This window comes from Epinephelus fuscoguttatus, linkage group LG6, assembly GCF_011397635.1.
Source record: "Epinephelus fuscoguttatus linkage group LG6, E.fuscoguttatus.final_Chr_v1".
Taxonomy (NCBI): Eukaryota; Metazoa; Chordata; class Actinopteri; order Perciformes; family Serranidae; genus Epinephelus; species Epinephelus fuscoguttatus.
In genome coordinates, this window is record NC_064757.1 from 45,218,357 (window position 1) to 45,233,060 (window position 14,704).

The window sequence follows — 14,704 nt, forward strand, 5'->3', positions numbered from 1 at the left end:
ACTGTGTGTTGGTCCCAGAGGATGCAGTAATTATTTTTAGGGAATAAAAATATCATTAACTCCAGTACGTCAGTAGTGATGATCAGAAACTGAACATACGCTGATGATGTTTGCAGAGAGACCGGTCTTTTTCAGCTCTGTCTCCACATCGTTATATTCCTTAGATCCCGCAGTCAGAGGGAACAGTTTGAGGAGGTTGCCTTTCATGTCATCCCAGTGTGACGGCAGAGCGGCGTCATCTGGAACGAGAACAAGAGTATTTCAAGGTAAGACACGGTGTGGCACAAACTGCATCTCATAGTTTTTGTTCCTGTTTAGACTGGACCGTCACTCTGGATGCAAACTATCGTTTCAAAGAGAGGAAAAGCTCCGTCCTGTAAAGTGGATCCCTGAGTTTTTTCTGTGTGAAGAGCCTCGTGTCTGGTTTTATCTTTTTTAGCTCAGTGTAAAGTTTCAATTTTAATATTAAAATGGAGAGAACATTTTTTACTGTTCTGATAAAGGCCAACCAGCTGAAGCTGTAGTGTTGTAAAGTGATCATCTGAATGTTGACTTTGAAACTGAACTCAACCAATAGACCCTTTACTGTTAGTAAATGGTATGAAGTTTGGTGGGTGGGGCTTAGCTTGAGGCAAAACAGTTCTCCACAGACATTAGCTAGCGCTAAGTTCTGTTGTCTTGTTTTAGACGAAGGAGATGATGCGAGTGGTGCGTTCAGAAATACTCATTCTGAGTGTGGGAGCACACTCTGACACAAACTGGAGCGTTCATAAATTGGGAGCGCTGTCTGAATCAGTGGCGATTGCTCTGAGACACCAAGAGAGGCTGAACTTCCCCTAAAATTTCATAGAAGAAATGGTCAAATATGCACTACTGAATTTACATTAAAATAAGAATTCACACTGCATTAAACGTGCGCTGGGATGCGTTTAACATCACGACGATGATGTTCAAACGTCAGCTGTTTATCACAGCTTTCAAACGTGACCTCCCTGTCATACGCAGAGCTTCCCTGCATTCCTATGAGACAGCTCTGAGCAGGTTTTATTCATGCAGCAAAGCGAGACGCTCATTGGATAAATGTGACAACATTGTCACTTCCAGGGAGGCTCAGCTTCTCTGGGACCTAATGGAGCGGTGGGCAGGAGAGGACGCTCGGTGTCTGCATGATGATTGGAGAAATTGTCTAAAAGGCTAAACCTCTTTGTGATTGACAGCGCTTTGGAAATATACCCCGGCATCGGTGCATCTTGAGCTCAGTCCCATACGGATAGTAGCGAGTGGGGTTTTTTGACAGGGTGCCGTCCAGAGTTCCTCATATAGCTCATTTTCACTGTTCGTACAGTACACACACACACACACACACACACACACACACACACACACACACACTGTAAATAAAGACATAAACGTTGTATTATTGAGTTTGTATCCTGTTTAGTGTCGTTAGTTAGTTCGTTTGTTCATTGAATCACCGGGGGGGGGACTAGCTAGCTAGCTGGCTAAGCTGGCAGAATTCACATATAAATAAATGTGTGCTTCAGTAATATTTGAGAATGTTCAGAGAATGTAGCTTTATAGCACTGTTTGTTACCTGGGCCAGTGTTAAAGTGCTGCTTTAACCATAGTTGTCTTTGTTTTTGTTGACGGGCAGTGGCGGCTGGTTTTGAGCCATGACTCCTTCTATTCTGGCTCCCAATAACACAACAAGACAAACACATTTTAACACTCCTATGGAGCCTACAGCCCTGTGGGGGAGAGGCAGCTGCACCTCCAGCTGATAACATGATGACACCGTGACGTCAGCCCTAAAAGGGTCGATTAGATTACATGTAGCAGTGAGCATCACCTGCAGCTCACGATTCGATAACGATTCAGAGGTCAACAATACGATGATAAAACTGTTATCAGTGCATCAACATTTTTTTTTCTTTCCATGATTTAATTTCCCCACTGCTACTTTTATAACAGAGCATACTGTATACTCTATAATTAAATTAACAAATTAATTTACTTGCACACAGCGTAGCTCTTGTCCAGGTCCCTTCTCCCTCTAGCCTTACAGCCCAAACGCCTCCAAACCTGAACCTTTAAACCAGTCTGTATCCGCCTGCAGCTGCAGACACTAATCTTTTATGGGAACACTGAGTACTATATTATTTAACCAGAGGTAGTATGCCATTACAACGTACTATTGAATAGTGAGTCCACCACGACAATGGATCCTAATTGACTTTACATTGGCATTGTTTCCGTGGTAACGGCACATAATTTTAACTCATTACGTGCTGCCACCACGGAATGCGGTGTTAAAAGGTCGTGGTCATTTCACGTATTTCTGTGAGATCAGGTTGGTTTCAACTGACATAATTCTGAGTCGGGTACAGCCCCAGTTGATAACTGACATTTGTGAATCGATGCTGAATCGTCCACATTGCTATGAATCTAAGAACTGACAACTCCCCCACAGAGAGTCTTGACTTGCTTGATTCTCACCACAACTAACTTGGGACTTGCTTGAGACTTGAAGGTAAAGACTTGAGACTTGCTTGTGACTTGCACATGTGTGACTTTCCCCCATGTCTGCCCCACAGAGAGTCTTTCTCCAAAAGAACCAAAGGTTTAGCCACCTGACAGTCGCTCCCCGTCCTTTTCAGACAGAAATCAGCCTCTCCATGTGCACGTCTGTACATGAGAATATGTTTTATGTTTAAATGAGAACTATGAAAACAAACTCACCTTTAACCTCTTTCCTCAGCAGCTCCACCTCTTTACGCCCGTTCGCTGACACTGCTTTTCTAAGTGTTACTTTAGCGTGGTATGCCTCATTGTTGATCTTGATCTTCACACGTTCTTCCTTCTTCTCCAGAGCCTCCTCCAGGGTGAGGTTGGTGTAAATGTCGAAGGGCACCATCACCCCGCTGCGGCTCTCAAACTGCCATTCTACCAGTCCGCTCAGCAGCAACGCCTTGCTCTTTAAGTTCTCCGACCTCTCCACCTTCCGAATGATGTCCCTGATGGTTAGAAAAAAACACACTTAAAGGAATATTGTAATGTTTGGTACTCTGGGACCGGAGCTTTGACAGATTTTTTCTCCTCCATGAACAGATTTACTGACCTGACTTCGGACTCAGCGGTGTAGACGTCTCTGGTCAGACCCTCCAGGTGGATGTTGGGCCCCTGGTCCTCCAGCCCTCGGTCCAGACGGATGCTCACCGTCAGTTTCCTCTGCAGGGCCTTCAGCTGGTCCATGTCGGCCTGTGACAGCTTACTGATGTACTGGTCTTTGATGGTTCTCTCCGCCTGCTCGGCCACAATCAGCTCCTCAATCCTTCTCTTGGCCTGAGTCACAGCCTACAGTGGTGGGGTAACAGTCGTGGAGTTTGGTTACAAACAAGCATGCAAGAACATTTTCAGATTGTTATCCTGAACCGCTCTCAGCGCTCTGTGAGGTTCTCTCGTATGACTGACCGACTGACTCACTGATGTCTAGAATCAAGAGACACTTTCAAAGCAAAGAGCTGAAAGGTAAAGTGAATAGTATCATGTCCACCTTTTTGTTGTCGGCACACAGCTGAAACACTGTGGGCTCAAACTCCTCTCCCTCCAGAACCAGAGGGTCGGCACTGGGACGCTCCTCCCCAAGTCCCATGAAGAAAGAAGTGACGCTGTCTGAAACAACATTTAAAAAAAGAAAAGTGTGTTGTGTTACAGCAGTGTGCAAGACATGTTTGTATCAACGTGTGCAGTGTTTTTACTGGAGTCAGTTACAGGACGATGAGATTCTGTATCGTTCTCAGTCAATAAGTTAAAGAGTAATTTGGATCCAGAGACAGAACCTGGTCTTGTGTGTGTGTGTGTGTGTGTGTGTGTGTGTGTGTGTGTGTGTCAAAGCCTGACATATCTTCTCCCTCTGTGCCATCGAGCTCCATGAACGTCCAAAATCTTTTAATAACACATTAATGAGTGGCTGTTGCACTGGGTGATATGATGTTTCATTACCATGAACACACACACCATGTGTGTAGGGTCTGCCGCACAGATACAAATCCCACTTAACATGTTGGTTTGAGTCTAAACATGAGATTGTTGACAGTGTTAATCACATATCCAGAGCAGATGGAGTCCACTTCATACCTTTGAACTTTGTCAAGATGCTCGTCTCCGCCACCTCCTCTCCCTCTCTCTTCTTCATGCTCTTGTGAAACTCCGTCATCATGACCGTCTGGAAGATCAGGATCTTCACGCTGTGAACAAACCTCGGGTGCTTCTTCCTCACAAAGTCCACCACCGCATCCACCATGGCATCCGCCACCGCTGACGGGTTGGCTCCTCCCTGACCTAAATGGAAGACCCGTGATGATGATGATGATGATGATGATGATAGATGGATAGATAGATTGATATATAGCCTTTATTGTCCCATGGGGAAATTTGTTTTCACAATCTGTCACATTTGGATACACAAAACATCGCCAACAAACACCACCAAACATTGAACAACATATGACTACACACACAATACACAAACACCACCAGACATTGAACAACCGACACATATATCACACTCAGGAGGGTTGGGTCCATACCAGGTTATTGAGTGCAGAGATGGCAGACGGGACAAAGCTCTTGTTGAAGCGTGCCCGTCTCCATCTCAGGGTCCTGTATCTGCGCCCAGACGGCAGCAGTGTGAAGTGTGGGTTGAGAGGGTGATCCGAGGCATTAGTTATTGTTCGTGCGAGATGTGTGACAGCTCGGTGGTTGAGCTCTGTGAGGTTGGGTGTGGGATGGTTGATGATTTTGGATGCGGTGTGTGTTATTTTTGTTAGTTTGTTCCTGTTAGTGGTGGACAGCATGTTAACAGGGGGAACAGTACAGAAGGATGGGTTGAATGATACTGGTGTACAGTAGTGACAGAAGGTGGGGGGCAACAGAGAGGGCACGGAGCTTGCGGATGACATGGAGTCTCTGCTGGGACCTTTTGTGAATGTCGGTGATGTGTTGATTATTGTCGATAGTGAGTCCGAGGTATTTGAAGTGGCTGACCCGTTCAACTGTTTGGTTATGGATGGAGGTGGGGACCAGTCCAGAGGGGGGTGTGTGTGAAGTGCAGATGACCATTTCTTATGTTTTGACCACGTTCAGTTCCAGAAAGTTATTGGTGCACCAGTGAGTGAAGTGAGAGATGGAAAGTTGGTAGGCAGTAATTGATGATGATGATGGACGAAAGGATTGGCACATAGTCTGTGAAAGTTGATGATGAACACTGCAGGCTAACAGTCTAAAGTTTCTCAAAGTGTGAGCTGTAAAGAAAGTATGCCATACAAAAGTCATGTACAAATTCATAGTGTAGAATGTCATTAAAAAAACTCTTAATATAATATAGTATATAATGTTATAAATGTTATAAATAATATATACTATGTTAGTATGTTTAAAAGGCAAAGTAAGTTTAAAGAAAGACAGCGTGTTATAGTACAGAATGTTATAAAAATGTCATAATATAGTAAGTTGAAAAATGTCATAGTACAGTAAATTATAAAAAATGTCACAGTAAAGTATGTTAAAATGGCAAAGCATATTATGTATTATAAAAAGTCGTATGTCGTCCAAAACCATGAAATAAAGTTATGGTCTAGTACTTAAAAAAAAAAATTCATAGTGTAATATGTAATTAAAATCATGTTAATATGATAAAAAAAAAAAGTTCATCGTATAGTACGTTCATAAAAGTCATAACAAAGTATGTTAAAAAATGTCATGGCATAGAATGTTAAAATTGTCAAAGCATATATTACCAAAAAAGTCACAGTACAGTACAGTAAAGTTAGTCAGTTTGGTTACAGACTCACAATCCTCATATTTTTTCACACAAAATCTGTAACAATTAAAAGAAGGAAGATTCATGTTTGAAATGGCTTTCTGTATGTAATGTTTGTGTAGTATTTTGTATTTTACTTGATGTCATGGCTTTCAGGGGGCTGAAAACTCCATCATGAAGAAGTCACCGATGTCAGACTTTTTCCTTGTTGTATTCATTAACTACATGTTTATGTCATGTCATAACACAAGTTCATGTCAAAAAAGATTCTACTGTACACCTTATGTGTTATGAATTACATTATATGTTGTTTAATAAAAGGACAACACTACATTATAAACAGATTGTCAGTGGGCAACAATGGGATTCTATTTATTGAAAAAATAGATGGCAAACGTTTTGATAATTCAGCTAATGAAATCTTTTATTTTGTACAACAAACATCAAATTATATGTTATTCAAAAAGTCATAGTATAGCATGTCGTCCAAAATCATAAAAAAAAGTCATAGTATAGCATGTCGTCCAAAATCATAAAAAAAGTCATAGCATATAATGTCGTCCAAAATCATAAAAAAAAGTCATAGTATAGCATGTCATCTGAAATCATAAAAAAAGTCATAGTATAGCATGTCGTCTGAAATCATGAAAAAAGTCATAGTATAGCATGTCGTCCAAAATCATGAAAAAAGTCATAGTATAGCATGTCGTCTGAAATCATAAAAAAAGTCATAGTATAGCATGTCGCCCAAAATCATGAAAAAAGTCATAGTATAGCATGTCGTCCAAAATCATGAAAAAAGTCATAGTATAGAATGTCGTCCAAAATCATGAAAAAAAGTCATAGTATAGAATGTCGTCAAAAATCATGAAAAAAGTCATAGTATAGCATGTCGTCTGAAATCATGAAAAAAGTCATAGTATAGCATGTCGTCCAAAATCATAAAAAAAGTCATAGTATAGCATGTCGTCTGAAATCATAAAAAAAGTCATAGTATAGCATGTCGTCTGAAATCATAAAAAAAGTCATAGTATAGCATGTCGCCCAAAATCATGAAAAAAGTCATAGTATAGCATGTCGTCAAAAATCATGAAAAAAAGTCATAGTATAGCATGTCGTCCAAAATCATAAAAAAAGTCATAGTATAGCATGTCGTCTGAAATCATAAAAAAAGTCATAGTATAGCATGTCGCCCAAAATCATGAAAAAAGTCATAGTATAGAATGTCGTCAAAAATCATGAAAAAAAGTCACAGTATAGAATGTCGTCAAAAATCATGAAAAAAGTCATAGTATAGCATGTCGTCCAAAATCATGAAAAAAGTCATAGTATAGCATGTCGTCCAAAATCATAAAAAAAGTCATAGTATAGCATGTCGTCCAAAATCATGAAAAAAGTCATAGTATAGAATGTCGTCCAAAATCATGAAAAAAGTCATAGTATAGAATGTCGTCAAAAATCATGAAAAAAAGTCATAGTATAGAATGTCGTCAAAAATCATGAAAAAAGTCATAGTATAGAATGTCGTCCAAAATCATGAAAAAAGTCATAGTATAGCATGTCGTCCAAAATCATAAAAAAAAGTCATAGTATAGAATGTCGTCCAAAATCATGAAAAAAGTCATAGTATAGCATGTCGTCCAAAATCATGAAAAAAAAGTCATAGTATAGCATGTCGTCCAAAATCATGAAAAAAGTCATAGTATAGAATGTCGTCCAAAATCATTAAAAAAGTCATAGCATAGAATGTCGTCCAAAATCATGAAAAAAGTCATGGCATAGAATGTCGTCCAAAATCATTAAAAAAAGTCATAGTATAGCATGTCGTCCAAAATCATTAAAAAAAGTCATAGTATAGAATGTCGTTCAAAATCATGAAAAAAGTCATAGTATAGAATGTCGTCCAAAATCATTAAAAAAAGTCATAGTATAGAATGTCGTCAAAAATCATGAAAAAAAAGTCATAGTATAGCATGTCGTTCAAAATCATGAAAAAAGTCATAGTATAGCATGTCGTCCAAAATCATGAAAAAAGTCATAGTATAGCATGTCGTCCAAAATCGTATAAAAAAAAGTCAATGTATCGAATGTTATAAAATGTCATATCATAGAAGTTATATCAACATATGTAAAGTAATATTAGATTTGTGTGTTGCATGTATTATTTTAACCATCCTGTTACTTCCAGTAGTCTATATTCAATACTCTGCTGCTGATAGGGCTGGACGATTAATCGAATTTTAATCATGATTTCGATTTTGGCTTCTCACGATCATGAAAACATTATAATCGAAGAAAAACGATTAATGCGCCGCACGGCGCGGCGTTTATGTAAGTTCCTGTGCTGGAAAAGCACTGTGAATGCACTTGTGCAGCAGCAGCAAGTGTGTGATGTGTGTGGATCAATAATATGTGGAGCGAGCGATTGAGAACATGGCAGAAAGTGTTTACATTATAAACAGATTGTCAGTGGGCAACAATGGGATTCTATTTATTGAAAAAATAGATGGCAAACGTTTTGATAATTCAGCTAATGAAATCTTTTATTTTGTACAACAAACATCAAATTATATGTTATTCAAAAAGTCATAGTATAGCATGTCGTCCAAAATCATAAAAAAAAGTCATAGTATAGCATGTCGTCTGAAATCATAAAAAAAGTCATAGTATAGCATGTCGTCTGAAATCATGAAAAAAGTCATAGTATAGCATGTTGTCCAAAATCATAAAAAACGTCATAGTATAGCATGTCAAATCTGAAAAAGTCATGATAGCATGTGTCCAAAATCATAAAAAAGTCAAGCATACGTATAAATCATGAAAAAGTCATAGTATAGCATGTGCGTCCAAAATCATGAAAAAGAGTCAAAAAGTCATAGTATAGCATGTCGTCCAAAATCATGAAAAAAGTCATAGTATAGCATGTCGTCCAAAATCATGAAAAAAGTCATAGTATAGCATGTCGTCCAAAATCATGAAAAAAGTCATAGTATAGCATGTCGTCCAAAATCATGAAAAAAGTCATAGTATAGCATGTCGTCCAAAATCATGAAAAAAAGTCATAGTATAGCATGTGGTCCAAAATCATGAAAAAAAGTCATAGTATAGCATGTCGTCCAAAATCATGAAAAAAAGTCATAGTATAGTATGTCGTCCAAAATCATGAAAAAAAAGTCATAGTATAGTATGTCGTCCCAAATCATGAAAAAAAAGTCATAGTATAGCATGTCGTCCAAAATCATGAAAAAAAGTCATAGTATAGCATGTCGTCCAAAATCATGAAAAAAAAGTCATAGTATAGTATGTCGTCCCAAATCATGAAAAAAAGTCATAGTATAGCATGTCGTCCAAAATCATGAAAAAAAGTCATAGTATAGCATGTCGTCCAAAATCATGAAAAAAAGTCATAGTATAGCATGTCGTTCAAAATCATGAAAAAAAGTCATAGTATAGTATGTCGTCCAAAATCGTATAAAAAAAAGTCAATGTATCGAATGTTATAAAATGTCATATCATAGAAGTTATATCAACATATGTAAAGTAATATTAGATTTGTGTGTTGCATGTATTATTTTAACCATCCTTTTACTTCCAGTAGTCTATATTCAATACTCTGCTGCTGATAGGGCTGGACGATTAATCGAATTTTAATCATGATTTCGATTTTGGCTTCTCACGATCATGAAAACATTATAATCGAAGAAAAACGATTAATGCGCCGCACGGCGCGGCGTTTATGTAAGTTCCTGTGCTGGAAAAGCACTGTGAATGCACTTGTGCAGCAGCAGCAAGTGTGTGATGTGTGTGGATCAATAATATGTGGAGCGAGCGATTGAGAACATGGCAGAAAGGCAGCCTTTGGTTGAGAATAAAGGTAGGACAACTTCAGTCATCTGTCATTGTCACGCTGTCGTGTCTGCCCCCCAAGGCAACAGAAGCAGAAAAAAAAAGTCCAAAAAAGTTAATAACTTACAATTTAAGGTGAAAAGGTAGTTTCTTGCAACCCTAGAATTCAGATAAAAATATTCACAAACAAAAAAACACTTCTGGTTGCTGATAAGTAGTGTGTAACTTCTGATTTAACACTAAAAATTAAAACCCTCAGCGCACTGCAGCGCAAGCAGACAGATGGGTGAGCAGCATGTGTCACTGACACCAGACCGGTGGAACATGTCACCATCAGCATATTATTTTTCATCAATAAAATCTATTTTATCATTATTTTGAGTCACATTGTTGAAAGAATTTAGCTGTCTGTGTTCAAGCAGGATAATAGGTCTCCATTCATTGCACGTCGGGCTTTCTATTTCCTTGTCGGAGATGGTGTTGCGTTCAAGGTCCCCCAATAAATGGGAAGGAAAAAAGGCAGAATATTCGATTTTTTTTTCACAGTCGAATCCCGTGCTATCAAACTTGGGTCAGCCCTAGTATTTATTTTTATTTATTGTTTTTATTGCTATTATTATTAGGGGCCAAGCCCGAGGGGCTGAGGGAACGCGTATGCAAGCAGACACGTTTCCTAGGACCAGCGGTGCTAGGAACCCTATTGTTTTTGTAAAGATTTTTATTTTTATTCTTCCGTAGGTAAAAGTGGTGCTGCAGGCTAAACCGTGCAAGGGAGGGCGGTGCAATTTGGAGGGGTGGTCCAGACCCCTGCACGTACCTCAGACGCAAAAAACTATGTATATCTGCCTGCAGGGGGCGCTATAACCTAGGCCAATGCGTTTTTGCCTATAGCTCCCACACCGTATGTCGCACATTCAAAAATCTTGTATCCCCAGCTTCCCTGAATAGAGCTGAATCACTTTGCCATAGGCCACGCCCACTTGCGCCTAGGAAGTTTTTTCGCAAAATCACGAAAACTGGAAAACCTACTTTTTCGAACTTCTCCTTGGGATTTTGTCCAATCTGCGTGAAACTTGACATATACACTCTTCTACTGGACCTGATCTAAAGTTATCAAAAGAATTTTATTCGGTCAAAAAATCCGCAAATTATTAACAAACAAACTTCTATAGCTAGCTATAAAAATGCTGTTGGACTGTTGGATATCTCGGTCAAACTAAATGCTATTAACACCAAATTTGAGATCATTGGTTGGCATAAGACTGTGAGGGTATGAGCCGAATTTGCCGAATTTTGGCAACTAGGGGGCGCTACAAATATGGTAAGTTTATATCTCTTGAACGACTGCACCGATTTCTACGAAATTCGGTTGGTATGATGTAGGGCCAATTCTGAGGTCACATCTTGAAGCTGGTCATGACTGGTCAATGTGGGCATGGCTTATTACAAGATAAACAACAAACATTAATTTCAGCCAAACTATTATGCTGAGGGCTTTGAAATTTTAAGGGTACATATAGAATAGGACACAGATATTCCGTACCAAAAATTGCACATGTACTCCACTAGGTGGCGCTATAACGGATGCAAACGTGTTTTTGTGTGTAACTTACACATTTTAAATGACACATTCATAAACATTATATCCATGTGTTCCCTGAATAGAGGTGGGTTTTCTGACACAGGCCACGCCCACTTCTACTGCACATTCTCTTTACTAATTTGCCACATGTCCAAAACCTACTTTTTCGAACTCCTCCTACATTTTAAGTGCCACCTACCTGAAACTTTGCACATTGAATCTCCAGATGTGTCTGATGAAAAGTTATCAAAAGAATTTTGGCACTCCAAAAAATGCGCTTGTTACAACCAAACAATCTTTTTTGCTAGCTAAAAAACACATATTGTTTCATATTTCACTAAACGTAGATGCTTTCAACATCAAACTTAAGTCACTCGTTCCCGAGGTCATCCAGAGGCTTTGTGCCAAATTCGTCGAAAATCGGTCTATAGGTGGTGCTATAACGGATGCAAAGGCAGTTTTGCCTGTAACTTCCACATTTTAAATAACACATTCATAAACATGCGCTCGCCCAGAGCCCGTCGTCCTTCGGGGACAACTTCCATGGGCTCCACGGGACGCAGGGACCGAGTCGCACGGGGGGGCTTGGCCCCCGTTCATAACTGCTTGCAGTTCTAGTTTTAATTTATTATTATTATTATTATTTTTATTTTTTTTTACTTGTTTACTTGTTACTAATTTATTTCTGGCTGTTCTTTTAAGTTATAATTAAAGTTGAGTTTTGGTGGAGTTTTGAAATCAATGAATAATTGTGTTTATTAATCGTGATTTCAATATCAATCAAAATAATCCTGATTATTATTTTTGCCATAATTGTCCAGCCCTAGCTGCTGAATCAAACTGGGCTCCACTAACATGCTCAGGTCTGCTGAGGCTGACGTTAAAGGCTGATGAATTTTAACATCTCATGGTGGATGTGACACAAACTCTGTGCAGACAGAACCTACTGTACCTGCGCATCACATCACATCACATCACATCACATCACATGCCTCACCTGTCTGCTCTAACAGCCAGATGAGTAAATAACACCAGAGAAATCAATGTTTCACAGTATATCCCATCAACATGACTGACTGCACAGGGAACCAGTGAAATGACAGAAATGACAAACAAAAAACGAGGAAACACGAAAGAGGAAACATTTGAGAGAAGTCAGACTGAGTGTCAGTCCCTGCAGGAGGAGAGCTTTCACAGTAAAGAATGAACAAAGCTTAAATAATCAGAATGTGATTGTAATGTAAAGTATAAAGATTCTGTTTGTGCAGACCTGTTCCAAGCGCTGGGAAGGAGACCGATTTAAACTTGTTCTCTTCACAATACTTCAACAAAGAGTAAACGATGTCCTTAATCTTTGCAGGATCGTTCTGGCCAACAACGTGGATGATGTGTCTGCTGGGCAGCAGGCCGCCTGACGTCATGATGAACTGGCTAGGCTGGTAATTCGGAGAACTCACTACAGAGAGGAGCCACACAATACTCATAACACAGCTGGATGCATGGTTCAAATCGTCAGCAAGGGGAGAATAATCATTTGTAAAGTAATGGATGAATGGTTGAAAGGTGACGCTGAAGAAAAGAGCATGAAGTGAGTGGATGAATCAAGGTGAAGCTGCAGCTACGTACCTATCTGTGAGCACTCCAGCTGAACTGTTAACCCAGCACTGTCTAAGATCGCCTTTGACACTCCTGAGAAATTAAAAGAGAAGAGGCCAATAAATGACTCTGCTGTGAGTCAGAGAGGATATATGAACCACAAAACACAAACACAAATCTATTGTTTAATTAAATTAGAGATGCACAATACATAGCGTGCCGATAAACTGTCGGCCGACAATGGAACATTTTTATAAGTCAAGTCAAGTCAAGTCAACTTTATTTATAAAGCACATTTAAAAACAACTCACACTGACCAAAGTGCTGAACATATAAAAATAAAAATGAAAAAAAAAAAAAATACAAAAGAAACACAATAACACAAAAACCAGAGCCATAGCGGCAGCATACATAAATACATAAATCAAGGCACAAAGAACAGAGTGGGAGATTTAAATATCATGTCAGGGGGATACAAATGCTTTAGAGAAGAGGTATGTTTTGAGGCTAGATTTAAACGAGTCAATGGAAGGGGCAAATCTGATAGAAGGAGGGATGCTGTTCCAGAGTCTGGGGGCTGCGACCGCAAAGGCACGGTATAACTATGCGTTACTGTATTGTAACGACCCCTCCACTCCTCTGTGTGGTGCTGGCGTACTGTGTGCTGTTGTCTTCCTGGCAACAGCACCGAGGCGGGGTCGTCGTCATCAGGTGATGAGCTGCACCTGGGCCCGGTGATGTGCTCGACAATATATCCCTCCTTTCTCAGATAACTCGTGTCCGCCGCTGTACCTACACACGCATTCCATCCGTGGGGCACGGGAGTGCTCCTACACCGCTGGTCGCTGAAATGGACCTTTTGCCTTCTTTTGTTTTACTTTTATAAATAAACTAAGCGCTATTTGGCACTGATCCCCTCTCTGCTCTCGTTTCTGGTTGCGGCCTCAGAGCTGGGTCGTAACAGTATCCCAGTAATCAAAATTACAGCCAATAATAATTAGCAACAATAATGCGAAGCCAAACTGCTTTCACTGACTTAACGAGGGCAGTGTCTTCACACCCAACACAGTGGGTGGTGGCACATGTACCTTTAAACTTGGTTTGCAAGCCGCCAATAAACACAGAGAAGAAGAAGAGCAACTGCAGCATGGTGTCTAGGGAGCAAACATGTCACAATGTGGACGTCTTTGACAGTTCCACAGGAAGACAACAGGACTGTGCCAAAGGGTCTGTTTTCCGACCACCCAACACCCCACCGAGCCTGGTCTCACTCTGAGGTTATCGAAATCTGACGTTTGGGCAGTGACTTGCAGCATCAGAAACCAACGAAAAAAGCCGTCCTGTAACGTTGGCATGATACGCAGCCACTTGATGTTATAGTTTAACAGTGCCTGGTGGATTCAGGGAGAAACTCAGCGGGAAAAAGACTAAAGTTGAGGCGCTGAAAGTCCGCCTGGGGCGGGCAGGAGGGGTGGTGGATGGGTCCAACAAACACTGACTTCACATCCTGTAAGACTCTAAAGCCAAACCCTGTTCTTTTTTCCTAAACCTAAATAGTGTTTTTGTTGTAACTGCAGCAAATAAGAAACAGCACTGTAGGCTAATTGTGAAATAAAACTGAACTTAAATGGTGTTGAGATTGAAAGAGTATATGAAATAAAATCTTTGGGTGTGATTATAGATCACAAACTGTTGGAAGCCACACATAGAACATATTAAACTGAAATTATCCACATCTATTGCTGTTATACAACAGTGTAGTTGATGAATGAGAAATGGTTGTATATATTTTATTGTTTACTTTTAATTTCATATATGTCCTACTGTGCTGAGATTTGGGGAATTGTTTATAAAACACA

At 39.7% G+C, this 14,704-nt stretch overlaps 2 protein-coding genes and 1 long non-coding RNA gene across 5 annotated transcripts in view; 1 reads left to right on the forward strand and 2 right to left on the reverse strand.

Annotated features, from left to right (window-relative positions):
* The window catches only part of LOC125890731 (golgin subfamily B member 1-like), a 104,404-nt gene that overhangs the window by 35,421 nt on the left and 54,279 nt on the right, over window positions 1-14,704 (reverse strand). The window lies entirely within an intron of this gene.
* Window positions 1-14,704, reverse strand: part of LOC125890729 (protein mono-ADP-ribosyltransferase PARP14-like) — a 72,526-nt gene that overhangs the window by 4,378 nt on the left and 53,444 nt on the right. Inside the window, 7 exon segments of the mRNA XM_049579507.1 lie at window positions 100-239; window positions 2,740-3,014; window positions 3,119-3,354; window positions 3,554-3,672; window positions 4,138-4,341; window positions 12,520-12,705; window positions 12,876-12,938. Of these exon segments, the coding sequence (XP_049435464.1) occupies window positions 100-239; window positions 2,740-3,014; window positions 3,119-3,354; window positions 3,554-3,672; window positions 4,138-4,341; window positions 12,520-12,705; window positions 12,876-12,938 (1,223 nt within the window).
* On the forward strand, window positions 6,661-12,505 carry LOC125890751 (uncharacterized). Of its 3 annotated transcripts, none has more exons than XR_007449576.1 (4): window positions 6,661-6,920; window positions 7,033-7,667; window positions 8,695-9,110; window positions 9,226-12,505. It is a non-coding gene; the product is annotated as an uncharacterized LOC125890751 (long non-coding RNA). The 3 variants fall into 3 exon arrangements; XR_007449577.1 differs by having other exon boundaries at window positions 8,732-9,110; XR_007449578.1 differs by having other exon boundaries at window positions 8,769-9,110.